Source organism: Phalangium opilio, unplaced genomic scaffold, assembly GCF_054372755.1.
Source record: "Phalangium opilio isolate 3A_F unplaced genomic scaffold, DU_Popi_V2 ptg000002l_1, whole genome shotgun sequence".
NCBI lineage: Eukaryota > Metazoa > Arthropoda > Arachnida > Opiliones > Phalangiidae > Phalangium > Phalangium opilio.
In genome coordinates, this window is record NW_028324144.1 from 11,350,147 (window position 1) to 11,370,944 (window position 20,798).

Sequence of the window (20,798 nt, forward strand, 5' to 3'; positions counted from 1 at the left end):
ACGAAAACCAGTGATCATACAGGGCGACGCGTCCGAGGTGGGCCTAGGAGCCGTTCTCCTCCAAGAGGGGCGTCCGGTAGCATATGCGTCGCGCGCCTTAACGTCCACAGAGAAATGTTATGCACAGATAGAGAAAGAATGCCTAGCCATAGTTTTCGGATGCACAAGGTTTGACCATTACATAGGAGGGTCACAAGAGGTCGTCGTTGAAACGGACCACAAACCCCTCTTACCCATTTTTGGAAAAGCACCCCGGCTCGCTCCTAAAAGGTTACAAAGAATGTTGCTGGCGCTACAGCCTTACTCCTTGAAGGTGATATATAAACCAGGATCCACGCTCTACATTGCCGACACTCTGAGCAGAGCGTACCTTCCACATGTGGGGCCAGTTCAAGTCCCGCACGTGGATATATACCGGGTCGAAGATTCAATCTTCGAAGAAATTGCTGCCGCAGAAAACGTTCGATTCCTCCCAGTCAGCTCGGAGACACAGAGGCTAATTAGGTCAGCCACCCGGGCAGATACAAACATGAAAAAACTGTACCAGACTGTGTTACAAGGCTGGCCTAGTACTAAAGAGAAACTCGAGCCGGGCATAAGAGAGTATTGGAACTTCCGGGACGAACTCACGGCGCAAGACGATCTGATCTTCAAGGGGACCAGGCTAGTAATACCGGCAGCAATCAGAAAAGACATCATGTACCGCCTGCATTACAGTCACGTTGGAGCAGAAGCGACACTGAGGAAAGCAAAGGATCTAGTGTTCTGGATAAATATGAGAAGCGAAATAGTAGACTATGAAGATAAATGCACCTGTTGTCAAGCATTTCTTGACCGGCAGAGACGGGAACCTCTACAACCTTTTGAAATCCCCACATTGCCGTGGCAAATGGTCGGACAAGACATCTTTACGTTGAACCAAGTCAACTATTTAGTCACAGTTGACTACTATAGTAGCTTCTGGGAAATGGACGTACTACCCAATATGGTGGCATCGACGATAGTACGCTGTACAAAGGCACACTTCGCCAGGCATGGAGTACCGCAAGTAGTGGTCACCGATAACGGCACAAATTTTGTGAGTCAGGAATACTCGAACTTTGCGAGAGAGTGGGGATTCAACCATATCACCACGTCACCTTATCATAGCCGCGCAAATGGAAAGGCGGAGTCCACGGTAAAAATAGTTAAACGACTCATAAAGAAAGCACGCTACGCCCGACAAGACGTGATGTTGGCCGTGTTGGATTGGCGTTGTACACCACAGGCAGATGGCACTACCCCAGCGCAAAAGCTGTATTCCAGAAAAATCCACTCTCTGCTCCCGCTAACGGAAGAAAAACTCCGGCCTGTTGTGGTAGAGAAAGTCACCGATATCATCGCCAGTCGTCAAGCAGCTATGAGGCCGTGGTACAATAGGGGCACAAAAGCCCTTGCGCCGCTGAGGATAGGCGAAACTGTTTTGGTCGATCCTCGGAAAAAGCACACCCCCTGGATTCAAGGTGTTTGTCAAGCAGAGTGGCCCAAGGTCGTATACAATCATAACTGAACAGGGAAGTGCGATAAGGAGAAATCGAAGGGATATACGGCCATTAAGGGCCTGCGAACAACGTCACCCAAGCATGAAAGCGAGCCAATTCAAGCAAGCACGTTCGGGATGAGCTCAAGCCAAGACCACCCGAGCCAGCCCGCACAAACGGGGAATCAGCCAGTGTGCGGAAACGCACTGCAAGTACATCCACAATCTAGTCAGTCACCAGCTCCTGTGTCACACTCAGAAGGGGGCCACTTAACAAAAGAGGGCAGTCTGGAACAGCCACTACCAAAGTCCACAGTCAGAGGAAACACCTCGCTGGAAAGAATTGAACGCATCCTACGGCCGAAGAACAAGTTGGTGAAGCCAAAGAAGTTTAACTAGATCTCGGTTAAAGAAAGGAAAAAAAATGACAGTAACATGTAATAGTTAAGAAACCAATGTTGTAGAATTTTATAGTTTATTGTGTATGTTATAGTTATTTTAAGGGTTTGATTGATTGTATGATTGTTAAAGTTAATCTAGCGTTTGGAATAGTTTACGTTAATGTTGAAGATAGTTTTAATATTGGACAGAGTGTTTATTAAGTACTGACTGTTAAACAATTAATAAAAAAGGGGAGATGTTGGTGGTGTAGCCTGTGCACCACCGGCACCGACCAAATAATATGTACTGCCCGATCCGAGGTTACGTCGTCTGCTGTAACTTCTAAGGCAGGCAGTGTTCAACCCAGGGCCGGAAATAAGAAAAATCTGTTATAGGACGTGTGTCCAGTGACCCCCTGTTTGACTGGAAAATTTATAGGACATTGTCCACTGGAGTGTGCAAAAATGGTGTCGCTTCTCCATAGTCAAGGTATTAAATCTTCGGAAAATTTATAGGTCAAAATGTCCAGTGACCCCCTTAGTTTTTAAAAAAATTATGGGACATTTCAAAATTTTATTGGAGAATGTCCAGTGTCCTGTGCTTATTTCCGGCCCTGTGTTCAACCAGTTGTCGGATAATAAACATGTTCTAACTTTAAACTAGCGTGTCGTTAATTCCCCCCAGACAACATTGTAAGTAAAAACTTTATTTATTTTTAAAAACAGGGAGATTCTTACCATTGTACCTTTTTAGTCAACTTTTATTTTTCTTGCATAACCATAGATTTATTTTTTATAAAAAAACTGCCATACATTGAAGGTTGTTTTCTTTTGGTCAAAGTGAGCGTAAAGCTTAAAATAATATTTAGTTACGGGTTTCCAAATATTGTCCACATAAAACCAGGAAATAGTCACACACGTGAACTAATGGAACTCGACCAATTTTTTCACTCTAGCGTAGGCGCGTGGGAAGCGGCATAAAATCCTCAAATTTGTTCACTAATGCCAGGATGTATTACCAATGCTAGAGCCCTTCACTTCTAGACTCATCTCACTTCTGGTTTGACCAAAAAAAAAGCCTTTCAATTTATGGCTGACTAATCAGAAGCACCCTGTATAGCCATATTCAGACATGGTTCTTAGATCACGCATTGGTTGCACTATTTCCTTTGTATGTTAAGAACTTTAGTCCTCAAGGATTTAAACTCACGCGTAGTGTTTAAACTAACAGGCAATGTCCGAAATTAGGGAGAGATAAGCTTGACAACCACTTAGATTTTCGAAAACGTTAATGCGTTTTAATAATAATTCCTGAATAATAGAAGAAGGATGACACTCTGTATCCTCTTAATGCTTTAGTTATGTAACGCCATTCTTCCCAGGCTCACCCTTTTAGTTTGCTTTCCCGCTCATCAAACTACAAATGGGCATCGCACCGTAAGGTGAATTCTATAATTGTTTGGCACTAAATCCCCAGAAATCATCCCACAAACCTCGTCTTGACGTGGGACAAAAATGACAAATATTTAAACTCTAATAGAGTAATGATGAGGGAACTATTTATCGCGTATGTGATTCGTTTTAGTAACCTTGCTCTAAATGTTCCGATGTTGGGAAGAGTGACGTTACACTTACCCCGCTTTGTGGTACACTTCTCTCGAAGAGAAGTATTATGTACTTCTGATAATATCCTTTGAAATATTTCAGTTTTACCTCCGAAATCCACTGAATGTAAAAAGAATAGATATTTAGTAAGTATATCTTCAATTCGCTTTTGGTCGATATGCATTTATTTCCAAGATTAATAATTGAAATTATCGTAGGATTTCTTTCAAAATACCTTAGCCAACAACGAAACGTGCGTGGAAGACCTTCCCATATGTGAGGAAATCCTTCAAAAGGTTAGACAATTTTAATTATACATGCGACTATTATTATTACAGACCTCGTATGTTCCATAAGTATGACAGTTCCTATAGTATTTTTAATGACTATGTCACATCTAATTCGAGAGTAACTGTCCATCTCAAAGATGAATTAGGGTAACAGTAGTCTTTTCTTGGGTAAATCTCAGGGAATCAGGGATACACAAATTAATAAGAACAAGTCAAAGAAATAGTTTAGTAAAATATACGTGTGACCGTATTTATAGAATTATTTTTAAAATCGACACACGGGTTTTCTCCATGGTTAAAACCTGTCTGCTTGGTTCTTACAACTGGCTATAATATAAGAAGTTTGCGTAATATAGTTCTGTTCTCACTTTGACCGTTTTACTTAGAAAATACCGACTCCTCTTCTTTGCTGCGTCGCCAGAGCATTGCAGGTCAAATCGCAGAAAGAACATATGCGAATAAAACAAATTCCCGAAGCAATGATTAAATCAGTAATTATATTTGAAGAAATGAAGACTTTTATTTTTTTTAATTGCCTTTTACTTCAATATAGTGTCATAAATAGAAGCGGCCATTTATTGGAGTTGCCACGAGTTCATTTCTCCAATAAAATATTGAATTAAAATATATTTGAATTTCTCTTATTTAAAATTGCAATGAAACACTTTTTAAGCAAATCGCGCTCTGCATAATAATGCTTAAGTTAAGCCTAGAAAGACCGTGCTCGTGTTTATGCGCAACACTACTTTCTTTCTCCACAGATACGTCGTAGCTTTCCCTATTTTACCAAAACCTCCTTAACAATTAAGCCAAATTATAAAGTGGCTTTTTTATCAATTATTCTGCCATTTGAAAGATCTATCTACATTTTGCAAAATCGAAATAGATTCAGATTTCATTGATGAACTAAAATTGCACCTTCGACCAATCACTTCGCTCCCTGCGTGTATTTTATGATAAACTATATTTCGTTGCCCTTACCTCTCTCAGCCTGTGAGAATTCAGGTTTAAGAGGCTCGATTTAGCAGACGCCACTAAACCAATGGCGGATGGCACAGTAGTCCTCCATTTGAAGAATAATTAAATCCTAATTATTTTGAAATGTGAGAAATTTTTTTCCACATGTTTCCTTTTATATTTGGATATTCTTTTAAGGTATAATCAGGGATAGATTTAATTTTAGAAGTAGGAATGGAGTCTAACGGTTAGTATTTACTTCAGTCCGACTCATAGCCCAGTGTAGAGCCCCTAGCTCCCTCCAACACGTAACGAAAAGTTTTAGATTATCTTATAGGCTCACTTAAACTGCGTTTTGATGACGTTGCTGACGGGTACGGCGAAAAATACGTAATTCCATTTTACCTCTGTTGCTATGACGCGCCTCTTCTTCCATTTCCCTCCGTCCCGTGGAAGGGGATCCGGGACTTTGACGCGCGCCCAGATTACTCTGTTCTCCATTCCTACTTCTAAAATTAAATCTATTCCAGGTATACTGTTATGTTTCTTGAACTTTTCGTTATCATTCTGTTCCACGATGACTTAATAATTCAATGGCAGTTTGGTCTCCTTCTGTTATGTAAAATTTTGCAGAATTACAAATTCAGGATTAAAATTCTGTTCAGTCTCTCTGACACGAAAAATTTAATATTTGACAACAAGCTATGTTTTGACAAATATCAGACTACGGTCTTTGTTTCTGACAGCCCAATAGACGATTATTCAAGCTATGTTCTGACAAATATCAGACTATGATCTTTGTTTCTGACAGCCCAATAGACGATTATTCAAGCTATGAAAAACAAAACATCGTGCAATGACGTACTAGGGAGTTTACGAAGTTTAACAAATGAGCGTGCGACAACTATACCAAAAAAAAAAAAAGGTTAATGAAGCTCACTATAACAAATCTCTTTATATTATTGGAATATTACATTGAGAACAGACAAATTACAAGACCATTGCTTAAACTCTCAATGAACAATCACTAGAGGCTTGAAAAACGTTCAACCACGCTTACATTGTGAATATTGTTCATTCGTCGTCGTGTCTTTGAAAGTAAATCCACGAAAGAGAATTACACCAGCAGCGTTAACGAAGTGAAAATGTCCAACTTCTTCGTAACTAAGATCTTTTTCGCGATGATAATTTTGATCTCGATTTCGAACGCGAGTTCGAAAAAAAGAATATGTTCTGGATATAATTCGTTTGAAGAAAGTTCCTCGATAGCCGCGTTAAGACGTTTTTGTGAACTTTTAAAGAAAAATAACAATTTAAAACCCGATGATTCATGTAAGTAAAAGCATTTTTTCTCTCAACATGAAGAACTTTCCTTTATCTTTCTAAATACAGAAACCCTTAACTTTATATCGAAATTTAAGTTAAAATTTCTTTTTAGGGAACTTTAAATATATCAGAAGTTAGATGAGACCAGAAGTACTGAGCTAACCAAATTCTTCACTCGGCGAAAGTACTGTTAAAATAGACCAAATCTTTGCTCTCTTTACCGGAACGAAACGGGCAAGCGCGAGGAGAAACTACGGCGCGCTTCATAGTACAAAATAATAAAATATGAAAAACGTTTAGGTATCATGAGAGACCGGCGCGGGTTTCTATGTGAAGAATAGCGCTGGGTTGGGAGAGCTTTTAATTGCTTGGTAACCTACCGACCGGACTGAAACAGTTGGTAGATTTGGTTGGACTTGGACTTGGTGAACTTGAATTTAATAGTGCAAAAGAGGTGGAAACTTTGAGTTGTATTTCAAAAAATAGTTATTTTATTTACACTAAAAATATTTAAAGTTTCTAAGGAGTTGTTAGTTTCAAAACTATAACGGTACTTACTATAAGGTGGAGACCCTTTGGTCAGAGAGCTACGAATGGAATGCATATACTTCCCTTTCTCGCCAAGCCTTTTTAGAAAAGCATCATTGACGTCATCATCTTACGGGGGCTTTCGCTTTGGCCTCGCAGGCGAGGTGCGGGTGCGGTTTTTGGAAAGTTTTGGAGTATTGCTTTTTGGCCCATGACGTCAATGATGTTTACCTGGGGTTTTGGGGAAATTACGTTGGGTGGTTTTGAAGAGGTCTTGGCGTTTTAGGAAAATTTGAACTTGTTTTCGTATTGGGGTTGGTTTGTAAGGGACTGGGAATTTTGTTTTTCTCTTATTTTTTAAGGTTTGAATACATGTTTACAAAAATTTTAGAATGATTTTAACAAGGGATTTTAACATTAATTTTTACAAAGTTTACAAATTAATTATTTCGCGTGAATTATATACACAATTTCTTAACACTCCCCCCGGTAATACGAAGTATTACCAAGGGCACAATTTACGCGAAATCGCTGATCTCAAGGTTGCACAACCTATTTGGTTCGCTATGGTTTTATACCTAACATAAACACAGGTGGCGTAGGCTTTTAAACTCGCATCGGAGAAACAATGGAGCTCAATTTCTGCTATTTCATCTGTGGCTTTGAAATAGTAGTTTCTTTGGATTTTGAGGTGGTGTAGGAGAGAAAATTCATTTACCCATGTTTCGAAAATACCCTTGGTCTCTTGGGGAAGCTCTGTATCCCAATTTGCCTTAGTTTCCCATAACAATTGTAATAACATTTTTGCCCTAATTGTGAATGGGCAGAGTAGGTTTAAGGGATCGAAAATTTGCGCGATGAAACTAAGCACCTGGCGTTTGGTATATTTCATAACCTGACTGGTTTTGATTAGGTTGGAAAGGTTAAATGTTAACATGTCCGAATTAGGGTCCCAATTTACACCCAATACTTTATTTTCTATGGTTTCAGTATTTTGTTCGAATAATTTTGGGCCCCCTTGGTTATCATGCTTTGTCCATCTATCTCTTAAATCCTGTGAATTAGCATGGAAGAAGAAGGGTATGGAAGGGTCCTATAGTGTTAAAGAGAGCGCGTTGAAAAATCGTAACTTCCCCCTTTTCATTCCCTCCTTCCCGAGTTTATCACCAACGTTGAAAGCTTCCGCGCAGGCGCGCTGTATCAGAGGCGGTAGGGAGCGGATCTAAACAGTGTATCCCTCTCTCTGCTTGGGCGCCAATATTGCGCAGAGTAGTATTCGCGTTACAGCTAGTGCCGAGAGGAGAGGAGAGTTTTCCCACGTGACCCTACATTTCGCGTAGCCGTCTGCCTATTCACCTCACCATTCCATACCCTTCTTCTTCCATGGAATTAGTACCCCATTTTCCAAATCTCATCCCGGCTTCCTTCATCAATTTCGCGGCACTAAGGGATACTTCATAACCTTGATCTACATTTTCTACTGAAGTGGTGAGGTCGTCGACAAAAAAGGTCATTGTTCAGTATATGTCTGGTTAGACCTGGTAGGTCTGTGGCTTGCTGGATGTGGTATTTAATGGTACAGCCTAACAGAAAGGGACTTGAGGTTACCCCAAAGGGTACTCTCGTCATTCTTAGGGTTATGTAATGGCCTATTTTAATACTATCATTTTCCTCCTGGAACCAGATAAACCTTACGGAATCTTTATCTTCCTCATCCAAAGCTATTTGCAGAAATGCTTTTTCAATATCTGCCACTATTGCTATTTGGTTATTTCGAAATCGGGCAAGAATTAATAGGAGGTTAGGAGTTAAATTGGGACCTGGTAGTAGGCAGTCATTTAGGGAGGGTTTCCCATAGGCATGTGATGAGCCGTCTAAAACGACACGTGTTTTGGTTGTTTGGACATTTTCCCTTTCTACACCCTGGTGTGGCATGTAATACATGCCTGGTTTTGAGATAGCTAATTGGTCTTGGGGTACTACTTCTGCTATGCCTAGTTCTAATTGTTCTTTAATTACGGCCCTATAGCGTTCATAGTAGCTGGGGTCTCTTTGGAATTTCCTTGTGCACAAACGGATTTCAATGACATTGGTAATCTTGTTTAATTATCTTTAATCGGTAATCTTGTTTTATTACCTTTAATTTGTAATATAGTTTAATTAGCTTCAATCTGTTCTAGCTACAAAATTTGTTGGACGCTAAAAAGTTAAAATGACCTTTTAGCTAGCTAATTACCCTAAAACTTTGACCAGCTAAGCTAAAGTCACTATATCCACAGTATAACGACGAAAGTTCAAGAGTGGCCTTCTACATTACCAAAAATAAATAGGGGTATGTGTCGGACTCTCTCCTTGGTCTGTGACATGCATTTGGAGGGTGAATGCATACTCGCGAAATCTGTTTCATCCCCCTCGCCTATTCCATGTACTTAAGATGATTTGTGATATTGCGCGTTAAGAAATAGTGCGGTTTTATTTTACATTAGCTGCTTTTGACTGAGGCTAACCGTGGCCACTGCAGTTTATCGCCACAATTAAATTTGATGATGTACATGATTGTATTAATTTAGTTTGCTAATATTGATGTTTTTTACTAATATTTAAACGTTTTATCTTATAATGACAACCCTGGGCCTAAGTTTAAACGAAATTCTAAAGGATTTTAACGATGAGTTTTTTGAATTAAATGATGATTTCAAGAACATCCGCGGAATTTTCAATTTAATTTCGGCGCGCTAACTTTTTAAACAAACTTTAACCTCGTTCAAACGCGAAAATAACACTAAAGAAAATAGAACAGAGCGCGGAGGTCCGAGGTTGTGACTCTTCCTTGAGGTACGCCTATGCCAAATTCTCCCGTTTGGTGGCGTACGAGCGTTATTTTCGGGAAGAATGACTTGAACTTAATTTTTCTTAATGAAAAAAAAAAAAAACATCTGCAATTCCAAATATGGGGCTTTCATTTAAGAAATTTTTCAAATCTAAATATTGTTATTTTTGAAAGGATATTTACTGGTAGTTACAAAGTGGGCAAGTTTCGAAAATTTCCCATATTATTTCTAAGGACATTTTCCAGTTGTTCGTCAAAATCTCCGATTAATTTTATGGAAACGAAAACCACCCTCAGCAACTTTGTTTTTTATAAAATAAATTATTGGATAGGTCTCTAAATTTTACCCACATATTAAGGACCCGGATTTTAGTTCAGTGAAATATTTTCAAAACAGTAAACATAATACGAAAAATGTTACATGTAATCAAAAATTATCCTTGTATATTAAAGCGTCATCAGGCCTTATCTTCTTGGTAATAGACAGTAGTATACTTTATCGCCCGTGCAATATTATTTTCAAATAAAACAGATTATACTTTTTTATCTAAGCTCGATTCAATAACAAGTAGATTTGAGAAAAAAAGGGATTTTTGCGTGACCTTGCTTCGGTACAAGGAAAAACTGCAATCACTCTCTTTTGGTCGTCCATTTGAGATATGATTTCTCTGGCTAAAAGGCTGGTTTTCACTGGACCAAAAAGCAAGAAAAACCTTAACTTGCCGCTAATTTTCGGGTTTTCTAGGCGGCAAGTACGGAATTAGTTTTCTATTTTGCCGCAAATTTTAACGGAAAAGAAATCGTTGTCCAATAGGAATCAACGAATGCGTGCCGTCATAGGCTTGGTTTTGGCGAGGGGCTAGTCATTCACCAAAATTTTGTACACCTGATTACTGATTTCTGAATTTTTATATGAATTCCTATGATTACTGGACGAATTCCTTGATTTCTGTGATTACGATTATTTTCGGTGATTTCTATAATCATTCCACTGATTTCCCGTTATTGCCGCGGATTACTTGTGATTTCCGTTTGAATTCCAATGAATTCCGGTGATTTTTTGGTGAATGCCGTGATTACCACTGGATTCCTCGTGAATTTCGATGAATACAGTGATTATTTCTATTTCAACTGATTATGATTTTTATTTTGGATTTTCGAATTCCACCATTGATTATGCGTAATTATTTCACGAAAGGCGTGATTACCGAGGTGATTACAAAAGATTACTAGTAAATCATGTGATTATTTCAAATTTTCTCGAGATTTCACGTGATTTCCAGTGATTATCGGAGATTTCTGATTACCTTTGATTACCCGCAGAAATGATTTTGATTACTGATGATTTTCAAAGAATTCTAAAAATCAAGTAATCGATATCTGCGGTTTTGTACACCGCATTTTCAACATGACTGGTAAGCCTTGGTCTGCGCGAGCTCGCGCTCCTTCATATTACGAGTTTTAGTAAGAATAGTTTGGCACCCTTTTTTGCAAGAATTATCCTCAAAATTAAGCGGAATTTTATTTAATGGTTCCGTGAAATTTGTCTGGTGAAAACCAGGCTTTATCCAAGTTGTCTCTTATTTTAGGCGGTTGAATTAAAGATATAGTTAAGAATTCTCAGATAAAATCCAATGTCGCTATAATACATATACAAAATTATCTTTAAACTTAAAAAATATCTCGACACATTACCTATTAATATTCGGCAGTCCTCGTTGACTAGGTAAATTGAAGCCGCTTAATGTTATACTTTAAAACGAGGAAATTGTGCGTGAAATTTGTTTAGTTCAAAATGTTAGTTTTAAAACCTTTCAGTATAATTTATAAACTAATCTACGCTGTTTATATCATTAATGTACGGATATTTAATTTAGTCACATTGAAACGAGGTATGTTTAACTGGTTTCTTAATGATATGGTTTTTTGGTTATCATTATTTGGAATTTTTAAAAATTTTAGGTTTTCTCCAAATTTTATGGGAAATAATCTTGCTTCTAACTCGAAACAATAACCCACGTCTTCGCGAATACCCAACTACGGACTCGGGCGATTTAGAAGATAACGCTATCAAAATCCCAGCTTCACAAAGAGATTTGGAATATAGACGTTCAATAAAGCAAGATGTACGATATTTCCAATCAATTGATGTTTTCCACTTTTCGTTTTCTTAAACCTCTAAAGACTAACTTTTATTTAGGAATCGGACACAATTTTAATTTATGGGTGTCACGGTCAAAAACAGCGTTTATTGGTTCGCCTGACCGGATGCGGACAAGTGTCACTGGCCACATTATTCATGCGACTTGAAAATGGTAAAAGTTACAACTTGCCCAAGATTCAAATGACCAATTTACCAAGAACAACAATGGACTGCTTTGTCGGTAATGGATTGAGAATCAGATGTGTCGTGCCTATGAGAAAGTGGAGGGTTTCCTATACCGGCCTATTAGAGTAACCATATTAAGCCTTATTTCCAGTTTTTGAAACGCTAAGCCTAACGTAGACTAATTTGGGCTATTTTCGTCTATGATTTAGAGAAACGTCGGAAAATGGTGAAAGGAAAATGGTTCACGTTAAACTCGGTTTATAGTAAGTTTTTGCGCTTTTTTTTTCGCTTAAATTTGTGCTTAAAGGTTAACTTTAATACAGCTGGATGTGTTCTTCGCCTATCCATGATCTTCAATGTGATATTTCGAACGCGGAATTGGCTGAATTTTTCGGATGTCAAAGACGACTTCAACCATGGCGACCCAAAGTTCAGTACGTTTGTCTCCATTGAGTGCATTATTGAATAACCTTATGGTTTTTTCCATATTTAGTTTCATTCAAAACTTAGACAGTTACGTCCAAGCCGGAAATCTTATTGGATCAGTGTCTATTGAAGGTCACGAAGAAAGGGTCACTTTGTGGGGTGCCAGGAAACGAAGTGTTGGTAAGTATAATTAAAATTCAGTTAAGACTACAGCACTTACGTAATTGGAGTTGCAATATACAGAAATAGACAATGAGACACCAGACAGCCAAACAGAGGTTATCGTCTACACCAAAGATGGGCAAATGTTCCATTTTGGGTCTTTCCAATTATTTCCATATCCTAACAAGTACCGTCCTATTAGTTTATTCTAAAATAAAAGCTTTTGCCAATAGATAAGCGTATTTTTAGACTGAAATACGGGTTTGTTGTGCTGAGAAATTCAATGACGTACAAACTGAAGGAAATACAAATGTTATATAATAAAGAAGATCGCGTAAAAGAAGCGGTTCTATCGACAGGTCAGCTTAAGCTAAAAGATACTTAAGAATTAGGCCTAGTTTAAAAGCTAGTTATCTCCACACAGGTCGATACCATTTTCGTATAAACTTTGGTAAGCAAATGGACGAAGTTAATTGGCCAGATTCGGATTTAAAAAACACAAAGCGCAAAGTAAATGTGACCTTCACCGCGGTTGTTCTGCAGGATGACATTGGAGAGGCCGTGATACTTCAAAATAACCGGTACATCCGCGCGTCCACTTATTAATCAAGTACCCAATTGTAATGATCATCATTTTATACAGAAGCAACGCTGAAAGGTCCTCATTATCGCCTCCTAGTTGTTCGCTTATGCCTCTAAGTACTTAGGTAATTAACTCTTCAATAATTTATGGAATCTAATCTCAACATTGGTCTTCAGATAGCGAATACCCGGTGAATAAACCGGGTAATGAAGTAGTTGCCTTAGCGGATTTGGAAAGTCACTATCCAAGCGTGACTGGTGGTAAAGGGTCTTCATTGGCCAGTCTATTTAGTCTCAGCAAACAAATTGAACCGGTAATATTGGGTATCGTTTAATTTTTAATATATTAAATAACTATAATTAACCCTTTTTTTAACCAGACCTATAATGTTCCCAACGCCATTGTGGTTTCTACTTTAGCTTACGATATATTTTCAAAAGAAAATAAAATTCAAGAGTTAAAACTTTAGAAAAAGTAGTTTGGTATGTTTTACTTTTTAATTAATCTTTTGAGTTTTTAATTATTAAAGTTGAACGCATTAATTAGGAGCCCAGAAAGTAATAATGAGGACATAGAAGACATCTGCGAAAAGTACGAAAGTGTCATTACTTGAATTAGTTAAACCGTAAGATATGTTCCATAAATATGACGCAACCTATGCTTCGTAATGCTAGAAACTTACTGATAGCTAGTTCAAGAACGACACCCGAGTGACTTCACTCGGTCTTGCAGTCCATATTCCTATTTAGTATGTACTAAGCCTTTGAAAGTGCCTTACCACGCGTTGCTTTAATAAAATCTATGACGTTTCACCTGCGTCGCTTCATGTCAAGCTCTCAGCAACCACTAACAAACTTATGGAATATGTCTTATGAATTTATGGTTAAAGTACTTGCACGATTAATCATCTACTTGCAGAATCTCTTCAACCATTGGTTTTCTTGTTTTACCACAATCGATTTTAACGCAAATCGAGAAGAAACTGACCAAAATTTGTGGTGACAATTACCACGGTAAGCGGTTCGCCGTTAGGTCATCAGCTTCTGGGGAAGATTCGGAAGAAATGTCCGCCGCTGGTCAAATGAAAACTTTCTTGGGTCTTATTGGATTAAAACGAGTAGGTTAATTAATCCTAAAACTAATTAGGCTTAGAAATTACTCTCAATTTAACTTTGATAGATCGCGGAAGCCGTGGTGCAATGTTGGGCCTCGCAGTTTTCGTTTACCGCGGTTCAATACAAAAAGTGAGTGGAGCTATATATCGCACTTTTTTAATTTTTGATAAACCAAATTTGATATTTAGACAAAATGGTCAGGAATTAAACACGCCGATGGCAGTTGTGATACAAGAAATGGTTGCCGCTGACTCGGCCGGTGTCCTCTTTACCCGGGATCCTGTTACTGGTAACGCTGATAGAGTAACCATAACTTGCAATTACGGAATCGGAGAGGTAAGTAATTACTCCATGCAGTTGTAGATGCGCGGGAAACTCAATGAATAAATGCGCTTGCAGTCTGTCGTATCAGCATCGGCGGATCCGGACACGATTGTTTTTCATAGGGACCATGAGAATAACTTGGAGTTGAAGTCGGTAATCATTGGCGGAAAGAATTCCATGACTGTTATGTCAGGTTAGTGATTTAAGCTTAAGATATTTTTGATAGAAGTACACAGTAAGTAGCAAGTGTTTTCTTCTAAAGACGAAAAAGGGGTCCGGGACAGTTTTGTCGATGAAGAACGCAAGAAAAAGTGTAGTATCTCAGTAAAAAACGCAAATATTTTAGCCAATATTGCCGTCAAGGTATTTACCCCAAGTTTGAAATGATTATTTAGTTATGAAGTTAATAAAGAAATTAAACTTGCTTGAACCGTTTTAATTAATATTGTTTGATAGATTGAAGAGGCTTACGGATGTGCAGTTGACTTGGAGTGGGCCATCAAGAACGGACAAATAAACATCTTACAGGTTAAACTTAAATCAAAGCCTAAGTAAATATTAACGACTCCATAACGTTCGATATAGGCACGACCAATTACAACTTTGGACAGAGAATCGGAACTTGAACTTATGCATGAAATTGATTGGTCAATGCGTAGTGAGGAAGAATATTTGACCACAGCCAATACTGGGTAAATTTTACCTTTAAAAACTTTAAGCTAAATAAATTGTAATCGACATTTTTCTAGAGAGGTTATGGCTCACGGAACTTCGTATTTTTACGCCACCGCTTTCATTACTCTTACGATGCACGTGTTTAGGGTAAATATTTACATGTTAAAGGGAATACAACCAAAATGAAATATTTTCCACCTACTTTCCCTTTGGAAACTTAGAACCACATTTTACTTAGTGTGGTTATGTAATAACCAACGGAGTTATGTGCTGATGCCCAGCTAGTTAGTTGTGACACATGCGAAAAGGCGATTTCATGGATAAAGCAATCGTAAAGGGGACTGGTAAAAGTGAAAGCTTTGATAGTTCAAAAATCGTTACACAAGGACGGTTTTCAAATTCAGTATGAAGCTCCGGTTCTGAAAGGAAATGTGAAACGTATCTTATATGAGTTTTTAGATGTGTACAATAATTTTTAACACGTCCTGCAAATGAAGAATTTGTCATTGTTTGATAGTCCCGTTGAGTATATATCGTCTCTGACTTGCACAAGTTTTACGAGATCAAAACCAGTCGTCGTGTATAGACAAGATTTTAGCTGTTAAACTGTCAGCTTAAAGAGAGGATGGGTGCAGAGCTTCAAACTATTATGGCTATCAATTGTGTTTTGTGTGTATGTTTGTTTGCTTCTGGGGTACACGAAAAACAAGAGTGGATAGAAATAGATTAAGGCAAATTCCCCAATCACCTTGGGGCTCGTAATGTGTAAGAAATAATAATATACTTTCGAAAGAAAGTAAATTAGCGCTATGGTAAGATTTTACAGCAGTTTTCCAGACTTCGGATACGCAAGTTTGTCGGGACCCTTTTTAAGAAAAGATCCGCTTCCTGCTCTTGGAAGTATTGTGAAAGAAAAAACATTGGCATCGTCAAAGAATTCACCCGGCTATATTAAGGAAACCCTCAAATTTTGATTTAAGTTGATGGACAGCTGTATCGAAGTCGATTTGTTGACTGTGTTTATAATCGAAATATTTTCTCAAAACTCCTGTTTTTGGGGTTAGCGCGGGGGTGGGAAATATTCATTTTCAGGCGGAAAGGACACTATTTATAAAGACCGGGTAACTGTTATTTATTTGTAGCATGAATCTACACAACTATGAATATACAGCTGCGTTACGCTGTCTAACCTCTTGATAAAGTTTGGGCGGGGCGTAGCGAAAGGAGACATCAGTCACGTGTCTGCTAGTGTTTGGAGCGGGAGAAGGGAGGGGGAATCCGGGGGTGTGTAAATTATAAACGTTACTTCCTCTTGCCTTGTGATTGGCTACGCAAAACGCGTCAAAGCTAGGAAGGTAACACCCAAACCAAATCGACATGATAGAAGGGGCATATGATAGAGCTGTATATTCATAGTTATATAGATTCATGGTTATAGCAGGAATACATCGATTTCTTCTGCTAGGAATCTTTAACAGGCTATGTTCTGGGTCTTTCAGTTTGAATTAAAGGGGAGGAGGTGTGGAAATCGTTACCCCTGACGTCATGCACAATATATTTGAACTTACAAACCACGCGATATTGACATAGTTAGCGGCAAGCACCGCCATTTCCGCGACGTATGCGCGCCAAACCATAATGTAAACAAATTCTCTTTGTGTGTGCTGAACGAGTAGACCTAGGGTATATATATTTTTTAAAATTAATTTATTGAATTAAAGTTGGGGTTCGCCTTAAATAAGTGTCTAACTTTCTTGTTTGAAAAACTTTCCAACTATTATCAGAAGCCGATTAGACTTTACACATGTAGTACGTAACACGTGCCTGGGCGACCTACACGATATTTTCAAAGCTCCTAGGAAAGAACCTCACCACACACGCGGGGGAAATTAATTCGGTAATGCTGTTCCTTCCGCCGTCTCTACCTTAAGAACCGATTTACCAGGTACATAAATCCCAGAACTACTATCAAGACCGGGTCTCTAATATTCTAAACTATTCACAATACCTAAAATTATTTGGGAGTAACTTGGGCACGAAGATCTTATCAACTTTTGCTTGGACTATTAAAAACGCCGTGTATCTGTTTTTTTTTCTTCACGAAGACGCTATTTATGCCTTCTTATACTAAATCCCTTCTTGCCAAGAGTCAGACTCTGTCAAGACTAGTCCAATCAGAAAAAATAAATTTATTTTAGTCCCTAAATGACAGATGGTGCTACAGGCACCCTTGTTAGTCGCGTGATTCTATCCCTTAGTTGGAGTCTTGGAGACGAGATCCAGTCAACTTGTTTATTTGTTGGTTGGGTCTCAACTGTACTACATTAGTACATGCGAAACAAACACGCCCACCCCAATGCGAACCACACCTAGCTAATAAGGAAATTTTATTTACGTGACTTCTACAGTTTAAGAAAAGAGAAAAAATGTATGCCAAACTAGAAATGGCACCTTATAGTATCGTTGTCACTGCATCCCGCGAGTATTGAGTTGAACAGGCATTTCGCAAGTTTATGTGGCACTCTTCGTTAACTTATAGTATATATAACCTTAGCACATTGGAAACCATACGGAGTATTGCGAAATTATTTTGCCCTTGTATTCTTTCAGCGTTACTATAAAAGCATAAGCAACTGGATATTTTACGGCGAAGTATTTGGTCCTATCATTTTTCCTATCATGTCTTTACGAACATTTCTCAATATGCCAATGGTATATAAATCTTAATCTTAAAAGTACAGCAGCGACTCAGAGCTAGCCGCATTTTGCTTAGATCACCTAATTACTCCTAATTCTACTTTGCTACAAATGTAGTTTGCGTTGCGATTTCACCAAAATGGCGTCAAATCTTTAGCGACGGAAGCCTCGATGATATCGGGCTTTGGTAAAATCTTGAACGACAAAGATATGTCGGACCAAGCGGACAAACGCAATAAATATTATCCCCCATTCTCTAATTTAAAAATGATATTATTTAACATTCAGGTATATTCTTATAATTCAGAATGAAACCGAAAGTAAAACTCAAACTTCGTTGAATCTTTGTAGAATTTGATATTTTGCAAATCGCGGTTGCATAAATGCAGAAAAACATTGTATAACCAGAAGTACCAATTGGATAAGTGTAAAAATGCTCATGAAATGTTTATCAAAACAATGGAGGAATTTTATGGATTTAAAGATGTGATAATTAACCATTTAAAAATTAATTTTATAATTCATATTCAATGGGTTTCATTATTTTTTAAGCCCGCTGTACGTCATATCGACGCGTCGTTACTTTCGGGTTTGGTCAACACCGTGGTTATGACGGTCTTGATGTCTTCTATGGGAGCAAGTATAGGCTAAATTTAAAAAAAAACAAAAGTTGATATATATAATGAATTTCTATTTCACATCTTAGAATGGAGCAATACTATATACATTGATTTTGCCACGATACTTTCACATTGCATGGAAACTGTAGAAAGTGCAACTGTTCCGGTGGCAATTGAGGTAAAAACTTCGTGCTAAACAAGGCTTAAGGAATATTGGAAAACGGGCTTTTATTTACCTTGCAGGAATTGAGTCGAGCTATCGCAAAAGCTATTGATGTTAACGAATTTAAAAGAATGACCAAAAATGTAATAATTAGCAATTACATCGAGCGCTCTAGATACCTTTTCGTGATGGTTTTTCGCTAAATTTCTTAAAACTCTTCAATTTTTTAGTCCGCCCTTGGTTGGCTGAAAAGCACCAAGTCCGAAGTGGGACTCAAGTACCAGGAGTTCCTCAAAACGCACGGACATCGAGGCATCAATGAGGTAAATGAATCTTATTCTCTACCTTCTTAAATATGTTTTCAATTGTGGGAAATTTCGAAAGTTCGACGTTTACTATAAACCGTGGGAAATGGACGAAATGCCTTTAATTGAGACGCTTCAGGTAAGAAAGTATTTGTTTAAAGATTGACTAAGACTAAATGACGTGCTTTCGTGGATAGTCTATGGCTGGATCCAACTTACAATTTAAGAAAACCAAAACGGCTATGAGTACTAAGGACACGATTAAAGCCTTGGTGGTCCCTCTAACCTTTATGTCCAAATTGTACTTGAGAGTTTTAATTCCGCTATGCAGACGACAAGTAGCTTGTAGGGAAATGTCAAAGGTACGCACAACTCTTTATTTTAATTTATTATTATTATTTTTTTGGGGTAAAAATGATGCAATTCAGTATTACTATGTATCTCTTTCAAGTCATTGTACATTTACTCTGTGAATAAATGGCGACGAGCCTGTTGGAAAACGGCAGAGCAAATGGTACTTGAAGGATTGATACCCGAAAAGGAGTTGTACTTCTTTATGACTAACTTTGAGCTTTTTGAACTGTTTGAAACGAGGAATGCCAAAATAGTTCAAAAGTAAAACCAATCATCAAAGGAAGAAGGTCAATATTAAGTAATTTTAAATTTGTTACTGACCAATTTCAGGGCCATTCGTCGAAAGGCACTCTTCCCAAAGCTTGATGCCTTGGAATTTGGGCTAATTAGTAAAGGATATCCAATTCCTGTAATTAAACAATATTCATTAAGATCGAGTTAGGTTTACGATTGTTTAACCCTTGTCCGATAGATCAACCGCAGCGACGAAAAGGAAGAACCAGTTGAGGCAACTTTCACGATGTCGGGAACACCCGTGAGTCAAGGGTACGTCAAAGCCAAGGCTAGAGTCGCTGTAAATCTTCATGAAGCCAAATTAATTCAAGTACTTGCGACGTGAAGGGTTAAACTAGTTCTTGTCGCGTACTTTAGCTCTTTATTTTGCAGAAAGGTGAAATTCTTATAGCCAAGGGAACTGATATAGGATGGAGTCCTTACTTTCCCATGTTAACGGGAGTTATTACGGAACTGGGGGGCTTGGTGTCTCATGGTAACAAAATTATTTTATATAGATATAAACGCACGGGGTTTTAATACATTTGAATTAGGCGCTGTTGTGGCCAGAGAATATGGTCTACCATGCGTTGTTGGAGTAGAGGGAGCCACTAGAAAGTTTAAGTCGGGTAAGTCTTGGTGTGGCCACGTGGTATTCTCTAGTTTAAATTTCTCGCCAAATTAAACACGTGTTTATCCGCATGGTTTTAATTGGTTAACATAATGTTTTTTTTTCTCTTGTCGTGACGTGTCCAGGAGATTTAATAATTTTAGACGCAAATAAAGGGATTGTCACCAAGGTTAATATATAAGAAACTTTTTAATAAAAGACAACAGTTTTGTATTTTCCATCAGTGCCATTTTGTTTTGCAATCACAAATTGTTATTAGAAGTCGAGGGTTTAGGGCTTGCTCCACCTCCGTCACGGGTTGACCCGGTATTGTAGTACATCCAGTATAGGCCCATTTCCTAAATAAACCTTAATCAAACACTCTTACACTCTAAAGAAAATCACCGCCACCAAACAGTAAGAACAGTGTAAAATTTACAGTTATATAACAGTAACAAGTTTTGCCGTAAATATAACAGTCAACTTAGTGTTTTCCCCGATCGTGTTATTTTGCCATTGTAATTAACGGCGAAACCATAGCAGCCATTCATGACTGAAAACAACGGTAAAAAACCATTAAATAAAACTGTAGAACGTGGAAAAAGATTTTCACTGTTAAAATTAATTTTCAATCTCATTATTTTCATCTGACGGTACTAATATTAAACAAGTTGGGAAACCAAAATAAATTTCTCCGAGCCGAGTCGAGGGCTAACATTTTCAATAA

General features: G+C 38.0%; 2 protein-coding genes across 2 annotated transcripts; one reads left to right on the plus strand and one right to left on the minus strand.

The window, feature by feature from the left end:
* Nucleotides 1-3,218: 3,218 nt before the first annotated feature.
* Nucleotides 3,219-20,312, plus strand: LOC149719769 (uncharacterized). Its single transcript, XM_089861799.1, has 39 exons — nucleotides 3,219-3,650; nucleotides 3,723-3,800; nucleotides 4,181-4,285; nucleotides 4,348-6,083; nucleotides 6,190-11,327; nucleotides 11,398-11,561; nucleotides 11,636-11,889; nucleotides 11,974-12,027; nucleotides 12,088-12,198; nucleotides 12,258-12,370; nucleotides 12,434-12,539; nucleotides 12,602-12,711; nucleotides 12,777-12,933; nucleotides 12,996-13,051; nucleotides 13,112-13,248; nucleotides 13,315-13,391; nucleotides 13,482-13,526; nucleotides 13,854-14,052; nucleotides 14,115-14,179; nucleotides 14,239-14,386; nucleotides 14,450-14,567; nucleotides 14,637-14,737; nucleotides 14,831-14,902; nucleotides 14,960-15,066; nucleotides 15,124-15,196; nucleotides 17,660-17,761; nucleotides 17,864-18,034; nucleotides 18,098-18,386; nucleotides 18,453-18,544; nucleotides 18,610-18,672; nucleotides 18,760-18,852; nucleotides 18,914-18,973; nucleotides 19,032-19,196; nucleotides 19,286-19,449; nucleotides 19,519-19,597; nucleotides 19,661-19,792; nucleotides 19,855-19,957; nucleotides 20,016-20,090; nucleotides 20,218-20,312. Exons 5-39 carry the CDS (start codon nucleotides 11,231-11,233, stop codon nucleotides 20,271-20,273), a joined length of 4,008 nt encoding a protein of 1,335 aa, XP_089717925.1. The 5' UTR covers nucleotides 3,219-3,650; nucleotides 3,723-3,800; nucleotides 4,181-4,285; nucleotides 4,348-6,083; nucleotides 6,190-11,230; the 3' UTR covers nucleotides 20,274-20,312.
* LOC149719770 (uncharacterized) lies at nucleotides 6,080-8,549 on the minus strand. Its single transcript, XM_089861798.1, has 4 exons — nucleotides 8,144-8,549; nucleotides 7,977-8,085; nucleotides 7,324-7,414; nucleotides 6,080-6,133 (listed from the first exon to the last, which is right to left on the minus strand). Exons 1-4 carry the CDS (start codon nucleotides 8,547-8,549, stop codon nucleotides 6,080-6,082), a joined length of 660 nt encoding a protein of 219 aa, XP_089717924.1.
* Nucleotides 20,313-20,798: the final 486 nt, after the last annotated feature.

Coding starts and splice junctions, on each gene's coding strand:
- LOC149719770 (XM_089861798.1), bottom strand. CDS start 8,549: ATGTATTACATGCCACACCAGGGTGTAGAAAGGGAAAATGTCCAAACA. Junction 7,415..7,976: donor AATTCCATGGAAGAAGAAGG/GTATGGAATGGT, acceptor ATTCACAATTAG/GGCAAAAATGTTATTACAAT. Junction 6,134..7,323: donor AGGGTATTTTCGAAACATGG/GTAAATGAATTT, acceptor TTCTGTATTTAG/AAAGATAAAGGAAAGTTCTT.
- LOC149719769 (XM_089861799.1), top strand. CDS start 11,231: ATGTTAGTTTTAAAACCTTTCAGTATAATTTATAAACTAATCTACGCT. Junction 12,371..12,433: donor TGCCAGGAAACGAAGTGTTG/GTAAGTATAATT, acceptor TGCAATATACAG/AAATAGACAATGAGACACCA. Junction 12,540..12,601: donor TTATTTCCATATCCTAACAA/GTACCGTCCTAT, acceptor GCGTATTTTTAG/ACTGAAATACGGGTTTGTTG.